Here is a 27834-nt window from a genome sequence, read left to right as displayed (position 1 = left end):
TTGCGTTGGAATGTTTCCTCTTCATATCCAGTTGCTTTCCAATTTTGGAAGGGACCAAAGTGTTCCAGCAGTGGTTGTAACAGCATAAGGCTTCTCTTTGCATTCGTCTGCTCTGCTCATGGGCTTGGCCAGAATTCCCTCCACTCAGCCAATCCAGACTGTTGATATTCTGCATACTTTTAGCCAACTGTTCCTCCTTATTGACACTACACTGTCTAGGGAATCTCATGGCATTGTGCCATGTCTTTGGTCAGGCTTTCTGTTCTGTCTGCTTGTGCTGGGATTCTGTCTCCAGCATGTGGGTCAGCTGTCACCCAGTGTCGCCAAAGCAACATCCTGCTTTTTTTTGTCCGCTGTCTAAGCTGGTGGCCCAATGCCATGATTCAGAGAGTTTCTGCTGGGGTGCTGTGCCAGCAACAGTTTTAACTCTGCAGTCTCAGTCAACTGAACGGGATTATGCTCTCATTTTTCTCCCCCATGAGTTCAGATCTCTTCCTGTTCATGGGAGCTGGGCAGAATGGTGCATGTGGTACTTTAAGGCTTGATCTACACCAGGCAAGTAAGTCAATTGTAGATATGCAATTCTAGCTATGGCAATTGTGTAGCTATAATCAACTTATCTGCAATTGACTTACCTGGCGTTCTTTACAGAGGGAGGTTGATGGGACCTCCCTTGCTCCTCGTGATATCAAGGAGTACAGGGCTCGACTGCCGACCCCCTATAGTTCAGTTTTACATGTCTCTATCAGGGTAGTGTAGATGTACCCTTAGCTTCTCGTCTAAAGTGTTCAACTGGAGGAAGTCAGGCTGGGTCTGCAGAATTCCCCGCTGACTTTCTGTACAATCCTTGGGCCTGGTCGTGTCTATTAGGTACTGGTCCATGATGGGACAGGGTCAGAACAGCATTGCTCCCAGGATGATACACTGGAGGTCGGCCAGATGAGCTGCCTGGTAGAGGAGGAAGGATCATGGCCCTGTCCCTTTTGGGATGGCTTGGACTGTTGTACGTGCCTCTTTCCTTGCCTACAACACCCCCGAAAGAGCTAATCACAATCTCCCCTCTTCACTTGCTGATAGTCTGTCCTCTGTGTGGAACTGGGTGAGTTTGCTACAGGCCTCTTGGTCTGCATGGGGCTTAATGAAGACAAGTCGAGGAATCGGCTGCTGTTCAGCTTTATGTATCAGAGAGCATCCGACTTGGTCTGTGATAAATCAGGAAATTAGAGGTGGCCGAGCGTAAGGTCACAGGAACTGTTGTACTTTTTATCTACCAGCTGATGGAAGAACAAAGCACAACAGCTGGCCTGAGAGTTCCAGCAGTCACTCACCATCTTCTTGTTTCTCTTCCGCCAGAACCCAGTGCAGAGGTGCTGCAAGCCCAGGAAGAATGGGAAGCTGTGGAAAATATCCAGTCAGGTACAGATAACTGCAGTGGCACCTGTCTGGTATCCCTGAGAGTTGGTGCCAATTAAACCTCATTGTGACACTGGAGAGAGAGAGAGAAAAAGACACAGTTGGTCAGTGATGAGGGAGCCGGGGGAACAGTCGGGAATATAGAGTGAGAAATTGAGTCACCCATCCACCCAATGTAGACTTAATTGGATTTGTCTCAAACAATTTCAGGCAGAGTTGTTGACACTTCTTTTCTGGACATATATTTATGCCAGACAGGTAATAACAGATCAGCCTTTTTTCCCTCACAATGATCATCAGTTAACCCTGGTCGTCTTCTGTCTCATTCTTCAGTTTCTGGTCTGGTGTTTCTACAGCTTTTGGATCATTTTCAGATGTATTCTTGTCCATTTCCACGTGCCCTGTTACCTGACTTTCCTCCAGTCAACATTTGCCACAGTACCCCTGATGCTTACATAGCTGTACATTCCACATGCACAAGCTCTAATCACCTCAAATCTACATTTATTCTGCTGAGTTTGCTTTTTCTGAGTCATGTTCTCCGGGCCCTCTATTTCTAAGTTTCCTGGAAAGGGGAGGTTTTTTTTTCCATTTCCCCTCTTACTTACCTCTTCCAGCACCACATGCTACTTTGTCTCACCAATGCTGTAGTTTTAAACAAATCAGCAAAATGTATCGGAAAGAAATTAACAGAATAGAAAAAAGTATGCGTCATGCAAAGCCTTGACCAGCGTGGGGTTACGCATATGCTTATTTGCTATCCATAATTCCAATTTGTTAACAATATCCCTGATGAAGCTTTCAGGTTTTAGCCTGAGCACTCCATCATTTCAAAGTTATAGCTGTATGTTGTAGACATCATCTACGATACATCATATATATGTGTAACTGTATACCAGTTATATAAGTTAGTTTTCCCCTTTGTCTTTTCGGAGGGAGACCCTTGAGAGCATGCTGGGAAAACATGTTTGTCAGGGGATTTTTATTTTACGCAAAGTCCAAAGTTTTTCCTGTTACAAATGTTTAGGTGCCCTGGTTTCTAAGCCAGCGGCTTTTTTTCTTCCGTTTATTTTAATGGTACCCCAAGAGATGCCTTGTTCTAAATCAGTTGCTAGCACACAGGGAGAGACAGTGACTGGTCTGAGGTCTTTCTTGATGCCGATGACAGCAGTGCAGTGAGGCTGCAGAGCTGGGAATTAACATCTTCGGAGGTGATGAAGCACGAGGAAGAGACTGGGGGATTAAGGCCGGCACAGGCGATGGAGTGTCTCCTTGTCTGATGTGGAAGGGGAGACTGGCACAGATCTCTCCCTCAAGACATGTTAGTTGGCCTTCCTCTGGGGCTGTGAAAGAAGTATTTGTAAAGCAGCTAGTCAGTGGGTGTCAGTCGGCTGGCTGAAGGGGACGGGCATTATTATGTGTCTGTGTTAGGGAGGGTTTGTGAGAGCTGAAAGAGGATGCCAGTCCAAAAGGGTGGCAGAAGAGGGCCCCGCATTGAGCTAGGTGCTGTACAGACACACAGTAGGGGAGAGAATCCCTGCCATGAAGAGCTTTGTGTCTAAGTGGAGAGGAGACAGAACAAGGTGTGCAACCCGCTCCTGAGGACAGTAACTTTGTGTCGTTGCATAGGCATAGACGGTGCAAAAGATGGTGGGTCAGAGTCATCTGAAGGTGGCTGGTTTTCAGTTTAAATACTGAATATAAACATCTACTGTAAAAGGATGTTAAGGTTGTGAAGCAAAGGCCTCAAAAGTCAGGACATACTAAAACAGAGATTGCTCATCTCATGCAGCCTTATTTCCGCTGCCTTGTGTGTGTGCCCAATGATGCAGGTTTTAATTAGCAGATTGGGAACTGTTTTTGCCAGGAGATCTATGCCACTCTCCTTGCAGTCCTGGCACAGAGGTGGACAGCAGACATGGCCAGAGTGGGCTGTGCTCTACCGCTGCCAGGCTGGTAGATGGTCATTTAGGGATGGTTACCAGGTTGGGAACAAACTAGAGGTGCATAATTTTATTACTGAAGTGGGAGCTGGGCACAGCAAAGAACTGGGCTGGACAGTGTTCAACCACAGCTGCATGGCTGGTGCAGACTCTGCACATGTGCCTGGGAGTAGTTGAAACCTTCTTCAAGGAGAAGGGAGCTGTACTAGGGATGTGTCCCAGATTTGAAGTACACCCCTCCGAAGTGCGTCCTCCTTAAACTTAATGCTCCCCAGTAGCTGTGGCCGTCAATTATTTTCCAAACCAGGAGGCTGTGACGCTGACCAAAGTCCCACTGATATCACAGATGCTCTCACAATGCTCCCACTGTTCCACCTGGCCCCATTTACAAACCAAGAGGCCCTGGGAAGGAGAGTCTGAAATTGTGACCGTGTCCATCTCTTGTCCAGCGTGATGTGAGCAAGTTGAGAAGTAGGAGCAGGGTGACCAGTGCATCCAACAAGGTGTATGGCTGATATCGACCATTGGACACAGGTGGGGAAAAAAGCGTATCTGTCTTAAAATAAGAGCGAGATCTTGTGGGAAAGTAGGAGGCCTGGCCTGCCACTAGCATAGCCTCTCTGGGCGACCAAGAGGCAAAGTTCAGCATCGCTGATGGGAGAGGAGTTCCCTGTTTTCCATGGACCAGGCTGTGACCCTTTCAGCATGACGAGGCTTGTCATGAATCCCAAGCAGGACTGTTCTCTTTCACGTTTGTAGGGATCGTTGGGAGGTCTGCAGGTCACATGCCCTTGATTGCCTTCAATGAAGCGCTGCAGTATTTCCAGACAGCTGACCTGTCAGAGTGCAGGGTAAGTACAGGCTGCTGAGATAGAACAAGGTAGTGTTACGGCTGTTGATAACACTGGGTGGACAGGAACGTGTTACTACCAGGGCTGCTTCCCTGCTGTAAGTATCTTACTGGGATGCAGGAAGTGGCTTGTGCAAGGCCACACAAGCCTGGAACTCAAGATATCCTGACCAGAAACAGCAAAATGCAGGAGGCTCCTGTTTCCTACTACCCTGTCTTCCGTCCCATCCCAGACATTCCCCTCTCTGCTTCCAGCCTGTCCCTCTCTGGTCCCATCCTTCACAGCCTTTACCCGCGTCTTTGCTGATCACTGCCCTGTGTTTGAGTCAGATTACTTCCTCCACCTCTGTTGCTTGGGCACTGAGGCTATGTCTACACTGGGAAAGTAAGTCGACTGCAGATATGCAATTCTAGCTATGGCAACTGTGTTACTAAAATCAACCTATCTGCATTCGACTTTCCTGGCTGTCCTCACTGAAGAAGGTCAACGGGAGAGTTTCTCCTGTCAGTTTCTCTTCGCAAGGACTACAGGGGTTGACGGCTGACCCTGACGGGTCAGTTTTGTGCGTCTCTACCAGACATGCAAAATCAAACCCTGCTAGATCAGCCCTGATCTGGTTGCTCTTCCGTGGTAACGTAGACGTGGCAGAAGAGTGGGAGCACTGGCCGCCCAGGAGAGAGTCCTAGGTACCGCCGTGTTAGTAGGTCGGGAGGTGGAAGTGCGGGAAAATTGATGCCCATCCCCTGTGCTTGTGGACCAGACCCTGATCAGTGTTGTCTGACCTTAGAGTACTCATGAATTTCCATTTACCACCGTTAGGCGTGACAGGTCCTTTGACCCTGGATCAGGCCCAGTATTTAATTGTTCTGTGGTTGGGAACCCGGAGGTGCGGAGGTTTCGCACTCACACGATAGGAGCTCTTGTCTATTTACAAATATCATTTGTTAATACATTTAGCACAGTCGCAAACATCCTGATCTCATAAGAAAGCTAGGGAATGATTTTCATTGCATAGCATCATTTACCTTGTCGCCTTTGCCTTTCCCATCGTTGTTGCTAGCCATCGTTCTGGCACCTCCCAAGGACCTACCGCCTTTAGGCTGGGATGTCACTTGTATAATATGTTACGCTGACATTGTTGTATGTGGTACATACAGTGAACTTGTTCATATCCAGCGGCTCCGGGACCGTGCGGTTGCTGGATATTCAGATATTCTGGGTAATAGAGAGGTATACCGAGCAGTGCTTAACACTAAAGAAAAACAAGCTTAGATATTAAGAAACAAACAAAAAGTGTATGCAGAGTACTTTATTTTCCAACAACAGTTGTATTGTACTCTGTACGTTTATATTGTATTAGCTGTGTTTATTTGTGTTTACCTTCACAATCCTGTACTTGTGGAAAAGATAACTAAAATCTACTTATGGTAAAAATGCCAGGTATTTCATAGTTCCAGATGATAGACTGCTGGAAATGAATGAGTTTACTGTATTTAATAGGGTATGTTTCCCTTTCTCCTTATTTGTATTTCCTCACCTTATTAAGTGTGAAGTGTTTTTTCCCTATAGCTCAGTATATGAGTAATTTCAATTTATTATCATGTATATCGGTTTGTTACCATGGGCATTTTGTGGTTGTCTACAGCAGAGTTTCTTCAACTGTGTTCCACGGAACACTGGTTCTCCATGAACTGCTCGGGGGGGCGGTGCTGTGAGCGTTTGGAAAAATAATTCAAGGTACATTTTTTCTGTTATTAAAACTAGTCACTTCTTCATTGCTACGAAACCTGATTAAATTACTTTATTTTGGTTTTGCTGTGTATGTTGCAATTTGTGGGGTTTTTTCAGTCTGACAACAATTTTCGTAGGTGTTTTGCATAAAAATATTATTGTTTGGTGTTCCATGGTCTAAAAAGTTTAAGAAACACTGGCCTATAGGGCTAACCTGTTTGTTTGCCATATGTATATACAGAGAGAGAGAGAGAGAGACAGATTATTTCCTTATGGTTTTGATGATATGTTTATTGTAATAAATTACATGAGATTTATGTTGGCAGTAATACAAGGAACTTACAGGTCACAGTCCTCTGAGGTGAGGCAAAGCAAACATGCCCATGCCTGGGACATTTCACCCAGATAGTAGTCAATGTGCATGTATTCACGACCCTTCCCCCAGATAAAGCAACCTTCAATAGCGCAGGGCCTTCCAAGAATACTCTCACACACATCATTACTTTAAAACAAAACAAGTGGTTAAGACCAGATTAAATAACTGGGTAGGACAGAAATAACATATGTGATAGACAGCCAGTGTTCTCTCTAATCCTTTCCATCTATGTCCAGATTTTCTCCATCCATGTGCAGAGTAAATTTTAACATGCACCAATGCACGTACAAATGTGCACCACCAGGAAAAACAACCAACCTAGCTGTGGGTGCTCTGCTAATCAGCTGGGCAGCATTTGAATCGCTCCTGAGCAGCCATACAAGCACACAGTTTACAAGAAACACTGTAGACAACCACAAAAGGCCCATGGTAACAAATTGACATACATGATAAATTGAAATCAATGTGCTACTGAATTATAGGGGAAAAACATGAGAAACTAGACAACCACTCACGTGTTATTTCGTCCTACCCAGTTATTTCATCTGGTCTTAACCGATTGGTTTATTTTTAAAGTACTTATGTGCCTGCTAAGTTTGAGGGTATTCTTGGAAGGCCCTGTGCCATTAAAGGTTGCTTTATCCTGGGGAGAGGTCCTGAATTCATGCACGTTGACTTTGCTGTGTGGGTGGAAAGTCCTGGGCTTGTGCACGTTTGCTTTGGCTTAGTTCAACATACTGGGTGTAACCTTTAAGTTCCTTGTGTTACAGCCAAATTGCCAATGTAAGGCTACTGTAACCTACAGTAAAATCTTCCATATCCAGCAGCTTTGGGACTGAGTGTTGCTGGGTATTCAAATATTCTAGATAATAGAGAGGTACACCTAGCAATGCTTAACGCTGAAGAAAAACAAGACTAGATATTAAGAAATAAACAAAAATGTATGCAGAGTACTTTACCAACAACAGTAGTGTTGTACAGTGTACACTTATACTGTATTTGCTGTATTGATTAGTATTTACTTTCACTATCCTGCGCTTATGGAAAAAGTAACTAAAATGTACCTATGGTTAAAATGCCAGTTATTTGAGCGTTCCAGATGATAGAATACTGGCTATGAAAGAGTTTACTGTGCGTGTAATGTGTGAGAATTTCTGACCAATGAGTATACCTCTCTGTTAACCAGAAAATTTAATTAACCAGAATCCCCCATTCCATGACATTTCCAAGTAACAAAGAGTATATGGTATATATTAGGCAAGCAAACAGGTTAGACCTATAGACCAGCGTTTCTTAAACATTTTGAGACCATAGAACACCAAACAAAATTTTTATGTGGAACACCTATGAAAATTTTCTTCAAAAAAAAAAATTGTTGTCAGATTGAAAGGACATGAACCGCAACAGCAAAACCAAAAAGAAGTTATTTAATCAGGTGTCATAACAATGAAGAAGTAACATTACATTTGGTTTTAATAACCAAAAATATGTACTTTGAATTATTTTTCCAAATTCTCACAGCACACCTGCGAGTTGTTCACAGAACACCAGCATCCTGCAGAGCATAATTTAAGAATCACTGGACTAGGCCCCGTGAGAACAGAACAGAACGTAACCAAGAATGCAACTGCCGCACTCTTACAAATTACTTGTGGGCAGATGCATGTCATGATTTACAAAGGCATGTAATTCATCTAAATCTTGATGACTTTTCATGGGGATGATAAATGGTACCTCTCCAACCCCAGGACTTCTCTCCTGTCAAATTTCAAGTCTGCCTTGCCAAACATAGAAGTAATAGAGCTTTTTAAAGAAGGCATTTAAATGGTGACCAATGAAGCTATTTTTAACCTTCTTTCAGAAGTATCTGAAATCTTTCTGCTGAAGCTTTCCAGAAATATTCAGTCTGAAGTCAAGAGCAGGCGTGGGAAATTTAATCACAAGAAGGTAGTCTGGCAAAAATCATGGGGCAACTTAAAACAGGGCCTTATTGTGGAAAGGGTTAGGCAACTTCAATTCTGGGTAGTGCTACCCCATTGATTAAACAAGTCTCCTGTGAAACAGGATTTCCCCCTCATGGTTCCAAAGGAGGCTGCACCACAGACCCCGACACTTCTGTCTGTGTGTCCTTTTCTTAGAAAAAGATCCAGAGGACAGTGCCAAGACGTGGGCTGTCTGCCCTGGTTCACTTCCTCTTTGGCCCTCCACAGCTCCAGCCGCAGCTGCAAGGGGAGCGGGACCTGGCCTTGGCAATAGCCCTGTGTAAGTATTCCCTCCTCCTGGGGCGGGTGAGCTCTGCCCTGCCTGTTTAATCCACCTCTCTTGGATGATCTGTTGCTGGTTGCATGCTGACGACTGAAGTGTGAGCCGTACTCCCCTCGGCTGGTATCCTGGAGGGCAGTGCCATCTGCCACATTGCTCCCTGTGTACCTTGGACTGTGGGCTTTCAGCAGTCATTTTGCACGCAATCTCTCTCTCTCTCTCTCTCTAATTCCCTATGGATCCTCCCATGCCATCAAACCAGCTATTACAAGTTACTGGGTCACAGCTTCTTTCTGCACAAAGAGGCGGCCCTTGTATTATTGCCTCTTTATTGAACAGGGTTTGACTATGAGCCTTGGAAACATCATCTTCCTGCTAGGTCATGTCAGGCTTCTCAGGTACCACGTCCCCATGAGGGTCCCCCGGATCTGGAGATTGTCTCTGAAGCAGCATGGCAAGTTTAAAAGTCTCTCCTTTTCGTAAAAGAATCAAGGAAGCCAGATATTGAGATCTTTACCTGTCCAATTAGTACAGGTTGAACCTCTCTAATCCAACACCCTCGGGACCTGACTGGTGCCAGATGAGAGAATTTGCTGGACCACAGGAGGTCATATTGTCTAGCACATTGCTAACACTGCCACTGCTTACTGGGCTCTTAGACACTTAGGGGTAAATTGGAGTTAAGTAACAGCACAAAACTCTGAGAGCCAGGACTGGTGGCTGTAAACGAGCTTTACTGGACCATGGGAAACTTGACTACGCCCGTGATAAGTGCTCATCCAGCTTACAAAAATCACGCTGGATGGCGGATGTTGCTGGACAAGAGGGCTCCGGAATTGAGAAGTGCAACCTACACATGAGAAGGGGAAGGATGGCCCAGTGGTTAGAGTGCTCGCCTGGGATAAGGCTGCTCTGCCACAAATGTCCTGTGTGTTCTTAGGTAAGCCACTGTGTCTCTCCGAGCCCAGTTCTCTGTAATCGAGGGGTCCCTGTGGGTGCTCAATTCAGGTCCTGCTGCATCCTGAAGCCGGAGATCAGGGCTGGGATGCACCGAGACCTGAGTGTAGCACCCACAGGGGGACGCATCTCAGAGAACTATTGTCACTGCACCTGGGGAGTAATTCTTCTGTGAATCCATTTAACCTGCAGAGTGGTAGGGGGGTTTGGTTTTATTTTTTCCATGTCTCCGCATGGGTGCTTTAGAGAAGAGGGACACCCGCTGTCCGAGAGATGAGCAATGTTTCCTGTGCAGGTGGCTTGGACAGCAACGAGAGAGTGCATATGAGGATCTTGCAGACCATCTACAAGAAACTAACAGGCTCCAGATTCGATTGTCCCCGGTATGGAGCCCACTGGGAAGAGCTGGGCTTTCAAGGTATGGTGAGGCAGTGAGGAGCAGTCGTACAGGTCATTGGCAGTGGGATCCCCATCCATCTCTCTAGCCCTAGGGCTGAAGTGACCCAACACCAACGTAAAGGACTCTGGGTTTGTCGCCCCTCCGTGCAGCTGTCCTACACAGTCTGCTTTTTTGGCAACTGCTGATCTGGCACCTCTGGCTGTCTCAGCCAGCTGTCATCGACATGGCAATCAGACAGCCAGGTGCTGATGTGCCCCCAATGGCATATGTACACCAGTGACTGCTGGCCCAATGAAACGACAGTAGCATAGCTGGTTTGCCATGTGTTCGTGGCTGGCCACTGCTGCTTGTTTGTAGGTGGGCTCTGTGAATAATAGGCCCTTTCTGAGGGTTTAATTTAATTGGGAGGCATTGAGGCTATGTCTACACTAGACATAGCAGTCAACGGCCGAGGTGCAATTTTAGCTACACCAATTGCATAGCTAAGATCAACTTTTCAGCTGCTGACTTCCGCTGCTGTTTTCATGGAAGGAGGTTGATGGGAGCGCTCCTCCCGTCAACCTTCCTTAATCCCCACAGCTCGCAAGGAGTTACGGGCTCAACGGTGCCCTTGGGAAGCACCGTTTTGTGCATGCCTGAAACGGCGCCCCAGAAGGTTGTCCCAGAGCGGGTTGATCTTCCAATGTAATGTAGACGTAGCCTGAATACAACTCCACAGATAAGGTTGCAGTCCAGTTCGCATCTAAAGCATTCAACCCCTGTTTTGCATCTTATAAAAAAACCAAGCAAACATGTCACTTTTCATCTACAGAGTTATTTTCTGAGAGATTACAGATAGAGCTGTTAGAGCTGCCTTTTTTTTTTAACTAAAAAACTGGATTCTTTGAGAAATTTATCATGTGTCAGTCTTTCCTTTGCATAGAAACAGAGAAAGTCATGCTAGTCCATATACTATCAAAACGAAAAAGCAGTCCAGTAGCACTTTAAAGACTAACAAAATAATTTGTTAGGTGATGAGCTTTCGTGGGACAGACCCACTTCTTCAGCCCATAGCCGTGCCAGAACAGACTCCATATTTAAGGCACAGAGAACCAAAAATAGTAATCAAGGTGGACAAATCAGAAAAAATATTATCAAGGTGAGCAAATCAGAGAGTAGAGGGGCAGAAGGGTAGGGGAGGGGGGTCAAGAATTAGATTAAGCCAAGTATGCAAACGAGCCCCTCTAATGACCCAGAAAATTCCCATCCCAGTTCAAACCATGTGTTAATATGTCGAATTTGAATATAAAAGATTGTTCAGCAGCCTCTCTTTCCAAAGCAGTGTGAAAATTCCTCTTCAGTAAGACACAAACTTAGAGTTCAATGGAATAGTACTGACTCATCAAATTCTGCAAAAGTCAAAGTGAACTGAATTTGTGCTTAGACTGCATTTGAAGAATTTAAGTTGTAACCAGGGACAGTTGTTAATGATTGCTGTAGCTAAGTGCTGCAATTATGTCAACTATGGACAGAGTGAGGCATGGCATATGCGACAAAGATAGGTTATCAGGGCACTTTACACTTTACAGCTGTGCATATGTCTACACTTTAATCTCTCTCTCATCAGTAGGAGCACCCCCCTGTGTGGATGCAGTGTATCACTTCCCAGAGGTGTCGATCCCTGGCGTGTTAATTGAGGTTGATGCAGTGTGACATTGCGTTACCTATGTCAACTCTAACAGTCCTCCAGCAGCTGTCCCACAATTCTTGACACTGATGACTCTGGTCACAGCTCTGAATTCTACTGCCAGGGGTCAGATAGAGAGGAGGGCTGGCTCTTGCAACACCGTCACTGAAATGTTTTTTCCCTGATTGTCCAGCATGACAGGCACATCTGCCAGCTCTCCCTTGTGGGCGACTACACAGCCACCCAGGCTGGACACCTGCTCCCGACACATTTCAGCCTGTAGCAGACAGGAGATATTGGGGGTGTGGAGAGAAGACACTGTGCAGGCAAAGCCGTGGGTCACCTGCAGAAGTGTGAAGCTCTGAGCAGGTTCCTGGGGGGGTTCCGGAGAAGGGGTATGAGGGAAATCAGCAGCAGTGCTGGGTGAACGGCGGCAGGCATGTCAGGAGGCCAGAGAGGCCAACAGTCAATCAAATCCTGAACCACAAACCTGCTGCTTCGACAAAGAGTTGCAGATCCTACGTGGCGGAGACCTTTCCCCACCCCCAACAACTGTGACTACCTCTGAGGAGCCAGAGACACAGACCCTTGCCATGAACAGGAAAGAGGAGGAGGATGGCAGAGACACAACCAAGGGGGACCAGTTCTGCCACGATCCAGGACCTTTCTGAGACTCCATCACAGTCTAGTCTGTCCTGATGCTACAGCATGAGTGACTCAGTGCTGGGGAAGGTAAGCGTGTAGCTAAAATTTTGCGTCACAGTGGTATGCTGCCAAAGCTGCCAGCTTAGTGTGACACTGCTATCAAGTTGTCATTAGTTTATTCATGCAAGAAGAAGGCAGGTAGACCAAGAAAGAGGTAGTTTATTTGCTCTTCATTCTCCCCTGTGGAGGTAGGCAGGGGTTGCCATGCATAACAGTTTGTTTACGTACACAAGGATGTCTCTTGAGTCCTCCTGAGAAAACTCCATCGAAGTTTCATCAGGGTGTCTGCAATCCTATCCTCTGCTGGTGGATGCTTTCCCATGCCGATTGGTGATAACTGCAGCAGGCATCATTGCAGTGAACAGGCTCATCACCTATGGGCTGAGGCAGCGCTAGGAGGCTAGCAGCAGCTGCATTTTTTGTGTCTTTGTTACCCTCAGGAGGGAGATATTAGTTAACATTCACCATTGCCTGTGGGAAATGGTGCTGGTGTTTAATGTCCTTTCCCAGTGCTCATGGTTTCATGCAACTGACTTAATTCACTCCTCGTTTCTCTCCGTGACAGTCACCATGGCAGGTGCTCTGACTGACACTGCACGTAAGACTCAGAAGCAGAGGTGTCGATAAGCAGGCCCTGTTTAAAAGTAGGAAAAGGAGTTCTGTACCTTTACTTTTGCTTTCTGGTGTGACTGTGCTAACAGCAGTACCTCTGCATGCTTTATCAATAGTTGCTGCCATTGTGACTTGGAGAGGTTCTCCCTCCACACCTGCAGAATGCCTGAAGCAGATGAGGAGAAAGAAGAGGAACTGAGCTGACGTGTTCAGCAAAATCCTGCAAGCCAGTGCTGCATCAGAAGCCTGGAGTGTGAATACTGCAGACTGTAAGCAGTGGACAGGAGAAAAGTCCAGGATTCCCAGCAGGAGAGGGAGATAGAGCAGGACATAATGGGGTGATTCTGACAGTAACTACAGATGCTACCAACTCTGTGAACCTATAGATTCACAAATAATGGGCTCACTTCCTTTTGCAGTCCTTGGAAAACTCCATTTTAGCACCTCCCCATATCCCCTCGGAAGATGCTACATGGCATCAGGGACCACATCTGTCGTCCCGCCACTTCACGCCAAGGGGCAGTAAAGAGCCATAGTGCCACATACAATGACCCCTGAGAACCACAGATTGCTGTGTATGTGGCCAAAATGGACATGAATGTTCCTTCTCCTTGTTAAGCTTTGTTCTATTATATTAGGGTTTTAATGTACATGTTTTAAATTGCATGGATTTTTACACTGTTTATTTTATTCAATAAAATTTCATATTTTTGCATAAGAATTCACATTGTGAGTTCCCAACATGTTTTTCAAAGTGCTTTGCAGTACTGAAAGCTCCTGCTTACTTTGTATAGTGTGACAAAACCAATAGGATCAGGGATATAGTGTAGTGACCAGAAGTGTACAGCAAACACCATAGAATTAATAGGTACTCGGATGATGTTCTAGTAACGGATGTACACATAACAGGCCCCAAAACTGCAGGGCTGGGTAGGGCACAGTGCAACGCAATAGATTACTGTGTCTCACTGGCAAAGGGCTCTTCCAAGGTCTTCCTCAGCTGTATAACTCCACATTGAGCACTTTTGTTAGCCCTTGTGGCTGTTCAAATCCAGCAGACAGCCGCTCTATGTCCATCCTTCACCCCAGTAGCATCTTCTTCCCCTTTGCCTCACAGATATTACGCAGGATATAGCAGGCAGTTATAACCCCTGGGATGTTTTTTTCTCATAGAGATCCAGTTGGGTGAGTAAACCAAACCAATTCCCTCTTCAACCTAACAAAAGCACATTCAGCTGCCATTCTGCACCAGCTGAGCTGGAGGTTGAATTTTTCTTTAGTGCTCCTAAGTTGACCAGTGTATGGCTTCATGAGGTAGGTGGCATCCTCCAGAATCACTATGGACAGTTCAACATCACCAATCATGATCTTCTGATTGTGAAAAAAACCTGCTTTGAGCTTTCTGAACAGTTCTTTGTTCTTAAAGATGTGAGCATCATGCACCTTCCATAATCAACCAGTACTGTGTCCCTGTTGAGCCAGCACTTCTTGCATAACCACAAAAAAGCAGTCCTTTCTGTTGTTCTGTGGAAGGATGTGCTGGTTATTGCTGCAAGGCAGTTTAGGAGTTCAGCTTCTGCAAATCTTCCCAGTATGTCTTATATACTGCTGAGAGTCTCAGTCCTGTATAGCAGGAGACAGCTAATGACCCTGCACACATGAAAGAAAACTATCTCCTCTGTGAGTTTTCAAACCACAGAATGATTTTCCCATTGGCCAGTTATTATCCAGCTTTGTGACGTCCACTCACTTCTCCACTGTCAATGCCACTCTCAGTCTGGTGTCCCTGTGTTGGTGGTCTGGGGCAAGCACGGCCCACAGATAGCATTTGGCATTCGAAAGTTCTGCGATCACTATTCGCTGTATCAGAAACCCCTGCATTACAATTCAATCCCACCCATCAGGGCTCGTTTATTGAGCCCAGAAATGGTGCTTCACCATCTACAGCCATTCTGTTAATTCTGCCAATTACCTTGAATTGGCTTGAATTCTGTTCCACAGCTGTCTGTCATTTATGCAAGCATCATGTTCCCTGCAGATTCGGTTCTTTTAACATCTCTGCAAATCTCAGAGAATTATGGCCTTTATACTCTTATGACAATAATGCAGAGCTCTGCAGGCTCCATGCTTCTATCTGAGATGGCAGACAGTGAGGAGGGCCATGTGGGCTAATGACATTTTTTAAAAAGGCGTGAGTGAGGGCATATGGATGACATTATGGGATAGATGAAGTTGCATGCTGAGAAGCTGACTCTTCTCTTCTGGTCCCCCAAGTTTGACTTGTTTCCGCCCCTCTGTGTGTTACCAAAACTTATCCATGATGTATTACACTGTGCTTTTCACACAAGCACTCCTGGTGAATACACACGTCGCTGACATAAGGGCCTGAGTATGCACATGTACAAGCAGCATGGTAACTATGGCAGATTTATGCCAACATGACTTGTGTTGTTTGAATGACTTGGGCAACTGTTAAATGACATTGGAGGTAACTCACCAAACCTCTCACTTCCTCTGCATCTAATTTGTATGTAGCTACTCTGTTACTTATACTGGCTCAGCAAAAAATAGTTCTTGCTGCCTTATAATGGGTCAGGTAATTGCTGTCCCTGTTTAAGCCGCATGTTAGTGTCGAATTTGAATATGAATGTTAGTTCTGAGCGTTCCCACTGTAGCTGGTTGTTAAAGTCCCTTTTCAGTAGAACACAGACTTTCAGCTCTTTAACAGAATGGCCCACTCCATTAAAGTGCTGGCTGACAGTTTTGTGTATATGGAGTTTTTGATGTCTGTTCTATGTCCATTCATTTGTCGAAGAGTGTTTGCAGTCCGTCCCGTATACATGGTGTGTGGGGATTGCTGGCACACCATGACATATATGATATTAGTTGAGGATCAGGAGAATGTGCCCGTGATTCTGTAATTCATGTGGTTAAGTCCAATGATGGTATCCCCTGAATAGATATGTGGACAAAGTTGGCAACGGGGTTTGTTGCAAGGAAAAGTTCCAGGATTAGTATTATTGTGGTTTAGCCTGTGGTTGCTAGTGAGAATCCTCATAAGGGCGGGAGGTTGTCTATAGGAAAGAACAGGCCTCTAACCTAGGGCCTTCTGGAGTGTGGCATCCTGGTTAAGGATAGCTTGTAGTGCAATGATGCGTTGCAGTGGTTTGAGTTGGGGGCTGTTGGTAATGACAGGTGGAGTTGTGTTATTGCCTTTTTGGGCCTATCTTGGAGTAGTTGGTTTCTGAGTATTCGTCTGGCCCTGTCAATTTGTTATTTGACTTCTCCCAGTGGGCAGTTCAGGTTTATGAATGTTTGGTAGAGATCTTGCAGTTTTCGGCCTCTGTCTGTAGACCATAAATAAAAAAAATGATTCTTAGTCTTTAAAGTGCTACCTGACTGCTGTTTTGTTATCACTCTGTCCCTAGTATTGGTTTGAGTGGCCTGTTGACTTTCTTTAGCCTTGTCTGTTTTGCAAGCCAAGACTTATCGCCAGACATGGAGGCCTTGTCATGTTACCAGCCTAGAATGCTCTTTGATGGGTCTTGGGATTTTTAATTTTCAGATTGTTTGGGATCTGTCTCTCCTCTGACACTCGTGCTCTGGTTTTGGGGGTGAGAGGTGAAGCGCATTAACGGAGAAAGGAAATAACTACCTTACATTTGACAATAGAATAATCTATCTCCTCAGCTCTCTGTATTGTCATATTTGAACAGTACCTATGTAGCTGTGCATGGAGCTAAGTCATGGATGCCTGTCCAATAGAGCAAATGCTTATTTCTTCCTATCCTGCTCTGTAGAGTAAAGCCAGGGAAACTGTGCTATGGGGTTTTCATATTACAGAGAATATGCCACAAATTCCTGTGCTTTCTTGTGCTAGCTATATAGATACCACTCTTCGGCACAAGTTGTGATTTTTCATGCTTTTAAGCTCTGTTTGGGCGGTCTGTCTTAGTTTAAATAATAACAGTATTAGTCTGCTCTCATCTAGCATTTTTCATTCAGAGAGCTGGAGACACTTTACAAAGAAGGTCCTCTTTACCCACATTTTACAGAGGGGGGAAACTGAGGCACAGAGCCGGGCCATAGGGTCACCCCGCTGACCATTTGCTGAACTGGACCTTAGATTCACTGGAGGCAAAAGTTGGTCTACAAATGTTGGATCCCTAGAGGAGAAAGGAAGTGATGAGAGGGAGGGAGGTTGTGAGCCCTGCGGTGCCTGGCTCCACAGAGCAGTACAGGGAGCATGTCTGGCATCCAATTAACATCTCCTGTGTGGGAAAACTATAGAGAGAAGCTGTGGGCAGGTGCTAGCAGGGTAGGAAGACAGCCTCTTGGGTGCCCAGTTGCAGCCAAAGGGAGAATTCCACGAAGGATGTGCAGAGTTCAGTGGCTGATTGGGGAAAAATGCCATTCCCTTGACATGAATGGGGCAGTTTGCACCCCTTCGAGCCATTGTTGCAGGCTGACTGCGAATTCACGCAGGTATTGTTGTGATCATTTAATGCTTGGAGGACATTTTTGAGGTTCTCAGCAACAGTAAGAGCTGGCAGTGGAGAGGATTTACAGGTCGAACCTCTCTAGTCTGGCACCTTTGGGATCTGACCAGTGCTGGACCATGGGAGGTCGATATTGTCTAGGAGCATTGCCAACACTTCCACTGATTACTGGGCTCTTAGAAGACATTTAGGGGTAAATGACAGCTGAGTAAGAGCCCAGAACACCGAGAGCCAGGACTGGTGGCTGGAAACAAACTTTCTGGGACCACGGGAAACTTGGTCACACCCATAAGAAGTGGTCACCCGGCTAACTAAAATCAAACCAGGTTACAGATGGTGCTGGACAAGAATGTTCTGGATTAGAGAAGTTCAGACTGTATCAGTATAGAAGCTCTGCCTACAAAGCAGAGACCTTGTAAGACAGGGAGAGCATATAATGAGCGACTCGGGACAGGAACGTACCCAGCTTATCTGGCTGCATGTTTTTTGTACTCAAGGAATGGATCCTGGGACGGACCTACGTGGAAGCGGATTACTCGGGCTGATGCAACTCCTGTATTTTGTAATGGACTCTCGGACATTACCCCTCGCTCGAGACATTTTCAAGTTATCCCAGCACGAATTACAGGCATGTCCTTCCCTCTTCCACTCTGCCTCTGGACTGGTATTTCATTTGTTGTTGTTAAACCTCAGGGAAAGGTAAGCATAGAACCCTGCTTTTTGACTGGCTGCTGATATTCTTTCAAATCCCAGACTCTCAGCTTCATCTAGTTTCTGATCATGGCAATTCTGCAGCCTCCCTTAGCCAAACTTTAGTCCCATTAGCCAAACAATTTTCACTTGCAAAACTTTCCCCATGTTGTGTCACTTCCCTGCACTTGTTTTACACTTGTCGTGGCTTTTTCTGTTTCGGCGAGGGGAAAAGGTGTTTAAGGGCAGGTTTGCATTAGTACGGAAAATTGACCTCGCTCCGAGATGCATGAAATCAACGTCCAAGGGGTCACAGTCAACCCCTGTAGTCCTCACGAGACATGAGGAGAAACTCCTGTCGACCTTCTTCAGCAGGGACGGCCAAGTTAGCCGAGCACAGATATGTCAGTTCTAGCTATGCAGTTGCCATTAGTAGAATTACGTATCTGTGATCCACTTTCTTTGCCTAGTGTAGACGTAGCCTTAGTCAAAAGTGTGCCCAAATCCTGTACCAGAACCAGCCTCCCCCCCCCCCCACCGTCTGCTTAGTCAAAGGCTCTTAATCAAGCAGCCAAAGCAATGACCAGATCCAGTGGCTGAAAATTGAAGCTAGACAGAAGCAGATTGGAAACAAGGTGCTAAGTTTTAACAGGGTTTGGGGAGGCGTAACTAACCACTGGAACAGTGTACTTAGGGACTGTGGCAGATTCTCCATCCGTGGCAATTTTGACGTCAGGGTTGAATGTTTTCCTAAAAGACCTGCCCTTGGAGTTATTGGGGAAATTCTGTGGCCTGTGTTATGCAGGAGATCAGATTAGAAGACCACAATGATCCCCTTTGGCCTGGGAATCTATATCTCTAGATCCAGACTTTGTATGTTCCTAATACGAATGGGTGGAACCACACCCCCCAGATGAAAATGTGGGTTTAATAATGGGAGCCAAACTCAGTCAGGGCTGATTGGGTTTGGACCAGTGGAAAGAAAGCTCTGCAAATTGTGACCCAACTCTGTGCATATTTATATCATTGTAGTGCCTGAGAGCCTGAGGCTACATCTATACTAGCCCAGAAGATCTTCCAGGGTTTGATTTTGCGCATCTGGTAGGGATGCATGAAATCAGCCTCTCAGGATTGCAGGTGACCCCTGTATCCCTTGCAAGGAGTAAGGGAGGTCAACAGGAGAAACTCTCCTGATAGCCACGTGAGCCAAGCACAGATACTTCAATGCTAACTAAACAATTGCCATTTACGTATTTGCAGTTGACTTACCTGCCTAGTGTAGACATAGCCTGAGTGGTGGATCAGGGCCCCATTGTGGTAGATGCTGTACAAACAGGACAAAGAGATGAGCCAGCCCCCAAGAATTTGCAGTATCCAGGTTTTATGTCTGGGCCCATCTCTAATTATAACAGAGACCTAAAGAAGAGCATTGCCCAGATATTGGAAGGAAGAGTGGCCTGATACTTGAGAACAGCAGTGGAATTGCTGATTTAATTCTGTTTCTTTTCCAGAATTTCCCTTTCTGTGTGATGTCTGTGAATCTCACCCGCATTGTGATCCAGGCCCTGAGGGAGGAACGTCTCTCCAGGTGAGTTCACAGCACTGTGCGGCCCTCACAGCCCTGTGCGTAGACCCCATACTGTGCTACTAAAGGCTCATCTACACTCCAGGCACCCAAGTACCAGTTGGTTTTGACGTGCCGCTTTGTAGCAGAGGCCTGCCTGAAATGTAAGCATAGGCAGCAAGGAAGGAGCATGTACGTCCACCACTTTAGCAGGGAAGGAGAGCTGATAACTGACACCACTGGAAAGGCTGAGTTGTTTAATGCCTATTTTGCTTCATTTTTCACTGAAAGGATTAATTGTTGAGCAATGGTTCACAATCAGACTTGGAGGATGTGAATACTGGAGTCCCACGTCATTCGTTCCTCAATCTGATACCATTCTAAAATATAATTCATGACTTGGAGCAGAGCAAGGGTTTTAAAATTGGCAGATGCCCTCAAGCTGGGAGGCTCTGCATGGACTTTCCAGGACAGAAGTAATGATGAGAATGACCTGGATAGACTGGGGAACTGGTCTGAAATTGACCAGATGAAATCCAGCGAAGACAAGTGGAGAGTACGATGCTTAGGAAGGAAGTATCAAATGTAGCTCTACAAGGTGGGGAATAACTGGTTAAGGAGTGAGTACTGCTGACAAGGATCTAAGTATTATAATGGAGCACAAATGGAGTATGAGCTACCGATGGGATCTCAATGTGACAAAGGCTCACATCATTCTGGAATGCATCAACAGGTGAGGGAGATGTAAGACACAGGAGGTGTAATGGTCTACAAAGCACTGGTGAGACCTCAGCTGGACTACTGGGGCCAGTTCTGGGTGCCACATTGGAAGGCCTGGTGTACACAAGGGGGAGGTCGATCCCAGACACGCCATTCTAGTTATGCTATTAGCATAGCTAGAATTGGTGTGTCAGGATCGACTAGCTGCCCTTCTGTAGACAGGGGCTCTTTGGGCTCACAGCAAAGTCTCTTCATGCGATAGCGTGGAGTACCAGGGTCGACGGCCGAGCCCAGAGAGAGATTGATTTTGTTGTGTCTTCACAGACGCGACAAAATTGAACTCCACAGGATCAGTCACAGCATGTTGAACCCTCTGTAAGTGCAGTAAATCCTCGTTTTACGCGGCTTCACCCTGCACGAAACTCACATTAACATGAGTTTCGCACAAGGTGAAGCTGCTGGGCTGTCAGCCTGCCTAGCTTCCCACAGCTGAGGGCAGCCAGGCAAGCTGAGAGCCCCTTCCCCGAGCGGCACAAAGCACCGCTCTGGGAAGGTAGAGGGAAAAGCTTTTAGCTTTTCTAGCTGCCTGCTCCTGCGGGCAGCCAGGCGAGCTAAAAACCCCTGCCTGGAGCCTCAGGGATGTGGCGGCCGTGGGTGCTGCCGGCCCCAGAGCCCCTCCCGGGGCCCTAATCCATCCCCCAAGCCCTCCCCGACTTGGGCAAAATTCAAGATATGCGAGGGTTGCATTCCACGTACCTTGTGTATCTTAGAATCATAGAAGAGTAGGACTGGAAGGGACCTCGAGAGGCCATCTTGAGGGTTTGCTGTGTACACATACCCTAAGAAAGATGTGGACAAATTGGAGAGAGTTCAGAGGAGGCCAGTAGAAATGGTAAAAAGTTTAGAGAACTTGACTTTCAAGGAAAGGTTTTAAAAATGGTGTCTGTTTAGTCTTGACCGAAGAAGACTGAGTGAGGACATGAGAGAAACCAAGTGGATGAGGTAATATCTTTTGTTGGACAAACTTCTATCAAGAGACAAATTCTTGAGCTTAGACGCAGCTGTTTAAGTCCATAAAATATATTTGGCATGTCACAGCTAAATACAAGATGTAACCGATGGTTTAGCATGAGTAGTTAATGTGTATTTCAAGGGGCCAGCAAGGTGATATGACCTAGCTTCAGCAGCATATTGTACAAGCAACTTGGGAACAGACTTCAAGAATTTTATGGGCTTAATCTGCAGCAAGGGAGATTTAGGTTAGCTGTTAAGGAAATAAACTAACTATGAAGTTAATGCTGGAGTTAGGTTTTCAAGAGAGGCTGTGGAATCCTCACCAGTGGAGTTTTTTCAGAACTGGTGAGACAGGCACCTGTCCGGGATGGGCTAGTGATGGTCACGTCTGTTGCCGTATGTTGCAGGGATGGGCTAGCTGACCACTCAAGCTCTCTTCCAGCCCTACCTTTCTGTGATTCAGATGCTTTGCAGAGTTCTGAGTTTGCTGGGAGGGAACGGAGCCCTGGCATTGTTGTGGACAGGCCAGTGGAAATCTGTGGTCCATGTACCGCTGAAATGCTCAGAGTTATAGTAGATAAAGTCAGCCAGAAGAGGTAAGGGAAACCAAACCTCAAGCTTCAGGGCTTACACCAATCTCTGTTAGAGATCAGGGTGAGACCTAATGTGATCCCCCATCCTGTCATCCCCCATTTGCTATTGCAGGGTTCTTTCTTCTTCCTCTGAGCATCAGGTGCTGCCATTGTCTATGTCGGGAAACTGGGCCAGACGGAAACTTGGTACTGAATGTGTGATACTGAAAATTGATTTCATTTTAAAGCTTAATCGGCGGCAGTATTTGAGCATGGAAAACGTCTGCTGGAAAGGTTAAAGTTTGTTGAAGGCATGAATAGTTCTAAAGTGATGTAACCAGACCCTTGTTGGCCCCGTAAGGGTTCTGCGTTTCTTGGTGGATTATATTGAATGCCTCAGAGACTCAGAGTGGCCCTTTCACTGCCTCGGGTCATCCCAGAAGTCAAGGGGCTCTGCTTACTGAGCATTCTCATCACAGGCAAGCCACAAGAGGGGGAAAGCAAGCCCCCTTTAGAAGCTTCGGATGCCCCTGTCCTTCCACGAGGCCGTTTTTTCAAGAAAAGGGTTGGGGGAAGGCTAGGCCTGTTTACTGCTCTGGCTTCCGGCCCAGGGACCCTAGGTAAAAGGCAGCTGATGGTGCTTTATACCTGCCCCAAACACAGCAGCCTTTCTCTATGCCACTTCTGTCACCACTTCCCTCTAGCACCTTCCCTCTGTACTTGGCTGAGTTACTTCTCTCTTCCAAAACCTCAGTCCTCCAGCTTCTTCCTGGTCCGCTCCTCGTCTCCTTCCTCTTCTCTGGGGGAACCCTTTTATAGCGAGCCAAAGCCTTAACAGGCGGCAGGTGACTGATTAGCCTTTTTGCTGCAGGCTGATTCTTAATGAGCCCCAGCTGCCTGGCCTGGCTGCTGGGCCACACTCTGCTGGCTTAAGTGAGGAACAAAAAGGCACTGACCCTGTTCCCAATATAGTTGCATTCCACTAGGCTCTTGAAACGTGCCATTTGCGGTCTACCATAGTGGGTAGAACAAGAAGTGTTCGACCGTCTTAATCATAGCTATCCTACCCGCTGTAATTCAGAAGGGAACCTGTTTCCTTCATTAATTCCCTGTGTTCACGGAGCCACGCAGGAACGTGTCTCCGGCTGATGTAAATCTCTTTGTCAGGTGGATCTGTAGGGCAGGGTTTCTGTCACTCTTGCCCCGCTGTGTCTGGGTTTGCCGGGCTGATTGGAGCAGGAAGGCAAAGATGAAGATGGGCTGTCATGTGCGTGTCTCTTTCAGAGAGTGTAACCGCAGACAGCAAGTCATCGCAGTGCTGAACGATTTGTACGTGGCCACCTTTCTCCGCCTCTTCGTCATCTGGAAAACACAACAGAAAACCATTTCTGACTCCGGCTTTGTTTTAAAAGGTGCGTTTCCCCACTTCTTTTCTAAGCAAGGGACAATCGCCTGAATGTCTTCTGGGCAAACACGCTTGTTCAATAGACCGTATGTGAGGCCGGCCTGCCAACACCCATATTTGGAGTAGCGGAAGGATGGCCTTAAGTTAATCATGTCCTGTCGTTATCTTCACTTACATGATGTTCAAATCCAAGGAAGCTTCATTAACTCTTGGTCCAGGGTCACTGAACTTTAAAAAAAACTGTACTTGAGGCCATTGGGATTTTAGTAGCTACGAAGCAAAGTTTGTGGCCCCACCTAATCGCCTCTGATCGATCGTATGTTGTAGTTACAGTGCAGTTGAACCTGCCTTGTCCGGCACCCTTGGGAGCTTACTGGTGCTGGACGAGAGAATTTGCTGGACCACAGGAAATCAGTATTGTCTAGCACATTACCAACACTTCCCCTCTTTACTTGGCTCTTAAAAGACATGTAGGGGTAAATTACAGCTGAACAACAGCAGTACCCCTTCTCCATCACAGTGTCGCGTCTCTCCATGTTGGTACTAGATTTTTTCCCTCCTTCCTCTTTCCAGAACTGGAAGCATTTGCTAAAAAGAAACCGAAGCAGCTTCTCAGGTATTTGGAGACGTATATGAGTGGGAGAGCTGGGCCAGCAATAGATGGCGGTTTTCAACACACTCCTCCTTCCTCTGATGTGCACGGTTCCGACCTCAGCTCTGTCTTTGGCCAAAGCAGCAAAGAGATCAACTTCACAGGGGTGTGTGACGCAGAGGTTGAGCTGGAGGGAGAGGCCCGGCTGGTCTGAAACCCAGGCATTACCTCTGGCTGGGAAGATTCTTGTAAGAATTACAGGTGGTCATTGTCAGGGTTTTACTAGTGGCTGCTAGTTCCCTACTGGGCTATTCACAGCCACTTGGGGCAGATTGCACAGTCTGAGGTGGTGCTAGAGTAAATGCCCCAGAGTGCTTCTTGCAGCTAGACTAGAAGTATCAGGAAATGCCTGGTGGAATTTGCAGGGGTTTAGTTCTCCGCCTGCTTCGTTGTAGATGCTGTAATGGGTGGTAGCAGACAGTTCCCATTCCCGGTGGGCTTTGGCCCTGAATCTGCTGAAGTGTGGATCGAGCAGGAAGATAAATGCTGGAAATAAAACACTGCTTCAGCCCGCAGGGGTTTCGGTGCATTAGAGACATTAAGAATCCCGAAGGAGATGAAGCAAACTGCAGGCCTGCATTCCCTTCTGCTAGGACTCGACCGGAGAAGTGAGCAAGTGTGTCGAAGATGCAGAGCTGGTGAGGGGTTTGTTTTGCTCCAGTCACTAGGATAGATGGACCTAGAGTCTGCATCGAGCACCAGGCACTGAGAATGTGGCTCACTGTTTGTACGGGACCATCACTAGGTGTGCTGGAATCAGGGGGCTCTTGTAGGCACTTCTGTGCTGCCATTGTCCTACCCTCCAAGCACCTCACGGCACCTATGGAGTTTGTGCTCAGGGCCCCATCAGGCTGGGCAGTGCCGTTATCCCTATCATACAGATGGGATCTGAGACCTAGAGGGGCTTGTGACATGCCCAGGGTCTCCCAGGAAGTCTGTGGCAGAGCAGGGGATGGAACCCACTCTCTGGAGGTTTAGGGCGTGGTCCCAGTCAGGTCCCCCCTGTGTGTGCCAGTGAGACATTCTCTCTTGTAGTGGGCTGTCTAATGTAGTGGCTGAAAAGCCCAAGCCCCTGTGGGTTGGGCTTTTATACTGTGGTTTGCTGTGCCTCCTGTCAGGGTTCTTCACCCAGAGTCTCAGTAAAGGGTGGCATGTGTTACTGAAACGCCGAGTGAAAGCTCTCTGGAGTAGGGTCTGACGGAGCTAGAGTGAGACACTGACCTGTGGTTTCCAGCATTGCCACTGGCTGTAAATTCAGAGCGAAGCACAGCAGAGGGGTGGCCATTCGGGCTCGCAGCATCCACCTCAAGAGCTGTGGTTGGGAGCTCTGGCCTATGAGCATACGTCTGTGCTGTGTTCTGTGACCAGGTCTCTGGGAGCCAGGCTTTTGATAATCTCTTAATACCTACTAAAATCAGGCCCTGCCCAACGTTTCATGGCAGTCCAGGGCCTTGATGTGAACCACAGCCTTGAAGTACCCCCGTGCGGAGAAGATTGCTGAGAGGAGAAGGCTCTTTAGCCTTGTAGATGAAGGCACGGCAAGATTCGGTGTCTGGCAGGTGCGGTTCAAATTGGAAGTAGAATTTGTTAATGCTGGGTTAAATACAGTGGGGATTGCTAAATGGGCTACGACGAACCAGTGGAACAGCTTCCCAGGAGCTCTGATACCGTAGGCTCATGTGTTCCCCTGAAAGTGACGGGGTATAGTTCTGGGGAGTGGAGGCACATTGCTGAGGGCACAAGCCAGGGAGTCAGAGAGAGAAAGATCTGTGCCACTTCTGCAGCCTTGAAATTCTGGACTGCTCCAGTGGACAAAATGGCCTCTGCGTAAGTCACCGCAACCAGCAGTGGCTTTCATTTGCAGCCCAGCATCTTGTAGTGCTGCAGGCCTGCCTTCCTCTCCACCTCAGGGGGCTGGGGCAGGAAAGGGAGCAGCTTATGGTTGTGCTGCACGTGGGGAAGTCCTTTCCTGGTGTATTATGCTGCTAGAGCAGCAGGTAGGATCTGTCATAGGCTGCTGCTGTTCCATGAGTTAGCACTGCAGAGAAGAATTAGTCCCCTTTGCTGCAGGCAGAGCTGGGTGAGGGTCTCTGGCCAGTGTTCTGCAAGAGGTCACGCTGGCTGATGCGACACATCTGAGTGGCATAGGAGTTTGCTGCAACGGTCACCTTGTGCTTCATGGAAGTCCAGTGTGTTCCTGCTCTGTTGAGGCACCATCCCTAGACGGACCCTTTCCAGCTGAATCTCGTGCCTCTTCAGCATAGCTCAGAGGCCTGTGATCTCAGAGCTTTGGCTTGGAGATCCTGCTGTGACACTGCAATGTGGCACGTGCGGATACGCTCCATGAACACGGTGGTGAGCGGTGCCGTATGCCAGCCCGGGACCATGTACGCTAATTGTAACTGGATAGGCACCTTACAATAAAGCGTTGGTGTATCGTTTCCTGCTTTATGTGCTCATTGAGGACAGGCTTAAGGTTCGCTGAGATGCAAATGCCACTCACGCAGCCTGAAAAGAGAATGGCCTTCCACCGCCGGCAAGTACCGAGTCTGCAGGAAAATGAAAGGGGAGCCTGGTCAGCAGTTCCCCGGGGCTGGCTTGTGCTCGCCCGGGCTGGGGCCTCGCCTCCCCACCCCCAGCTCTCTGGTGCTAGGCCTGGGGTGGAGGGTGGTTTGGGCTCTGTCTGTAGGGCATGGGGGCCACTTACCTTGTGGGTGATGGCCAGCTACATGGAGAATCCTGCCTTCAGCCAGCCCTCTTACTGGTGCATCCACCTCCCTGTGGTCATTCTGCCTACCAAATGTGGGGGTCCTAACTCTTACCATTTAAGGGGAATTCTTGAACAGATTCAGACACAAAAACTCTCACGAATATATAGTACATACACAAATTCTCGTAGCAAAATGACCGACCAGATATTATTTTATCAATGACAGTTGATTAATAAAAGCACCCTGCCTGGTTAATAACTTAGATTAGTGATCACACAGGCCGCATCTACACTAGCAAATACTTTCAGAAAATCCAGCCCTTTTTCAAAAGAATGTGCCAAGCAGCCACACACAAAATGAGCTCATTTGATCCAAAATTGAAAGAAGACGTCTCTTCTTCCAGAAGCCATCTTCTGCTCCTGGATCAGGAAGAGCACCTCCTTTTGCAAGCTTCTTTTGGAAAAAAGCATGTGTAGATGCTCTGCGGGTCTTTTTTTCGAAAGAGCAGTCCTCATGGCGCTGGATTTTTCAATCCCTGGCTTGTTCCTATAAATGAACAGGGCTGCGTGGATACTCCCTATCAAAAGAGCAGATCGATCTTTCAATCCACTTTTTCATGTGTAGACGTGCTCTTTCGAAAGATCGCTCTCTTGTAGACGTGGCCACAGTGTTTTAATATCTTGTGCTGTAAAGAGCTGCAAGAGAGACATTAAGAAGCCAGTTGCGAGCTCCCAAGTCTCAGTCTGTGTAGGGCTCTGTTAGGAGGTGTGTGCACCCAGTAAGAAACCATTCCTGCCTTGAGGAACTGAAAATCTAAATAGGTGAGACAGGCAAATGATGCGGGGAAGGAAGAGTTTTAACCATCCTGTAGTTAAGCTGTGTTTTTTCCCCACAGCCCTCTGACAGTCACATGCACAGTTAGATTGTCTTGTCGTATGTGATTGGTGCTCACCCAAGATACAGCGCCAAGGAAGAAAAAAGGTGGTCAGTAAAATTTTCCCATTCTAGCCATATTATTTTTACACAATCCTATGACTCAAACTCTTGCACTGATCCCTTGCCCAAGTGACACACCAGCTGATCTGGTTTGA

The 27834-nt window shown here is 47.0% G+C and overlaps 1 protein-coding gene across 15 annotated transcripts in view; it reads left to right on the top strand.

Annotated features, from left to right (window-relative positions):
• The window catches only part of ELMOD3 (ELMO domain containing 3), a 168590-nt gene that overhangs the window by 57392 nt on the left and 83364 nt on the right, over positions 1-27834 (top strand). For 4 of the 15 annotated variants that reach the window (XM_074981858.1, XM_074981860.1, XM_074981861.1 and 1 more), the window contains exons 6-11: positions 1354-1416; positions 4116-4207; positions 8453-8576; positions 9829-9951; positions 17913-18043; positions 19617-19693. In XM_074981858.1, coding sequence (XP_074837959.1) covers positions 1354-1416; positions 4116-4207; positions 8453-8576; positions 9829-9951; positions 17913-18043; positions 19617-19693 — 610 coding nt within the window. Of the gene's footprint in view, positions 1-1353; positions 1417-4115; positions 4208-8452; positions 8577-9828; positions 9952-10943; positions 11072-11539; positions 12332-13032; positions 13699-17912; positions 18044-19616; positions 19694-23259; positions 23388-23953; positions 26465-27834 lie in introns of those variants that run through there. The other 11 variants (XR_012642970.1, XR_012642969.1, XM_074981862.1 and 8 more) reach the window with 9 other exon arrangements.

Source organism: Carettochelys insculpta, chromosome 31 (genome assembly GCF_033958435.1).
Source record: "Carettochelys insculpta isolate YL-2023 chromosome 31, ASM3395843v1, whole genome shotgun sequence".
In the NCBI taxonomy this organism is placed as follows: Eukaryota; Metazoa; Chordata; order Testudines; family Carettochelyidae; genus Carettochelys; species Carettochelys insculpta.
The sequence above is the reverse complement of the archived record's forward strand: the minus strand, read 5'-3'. Positions and strand labels throughout refer to the sequence as shown.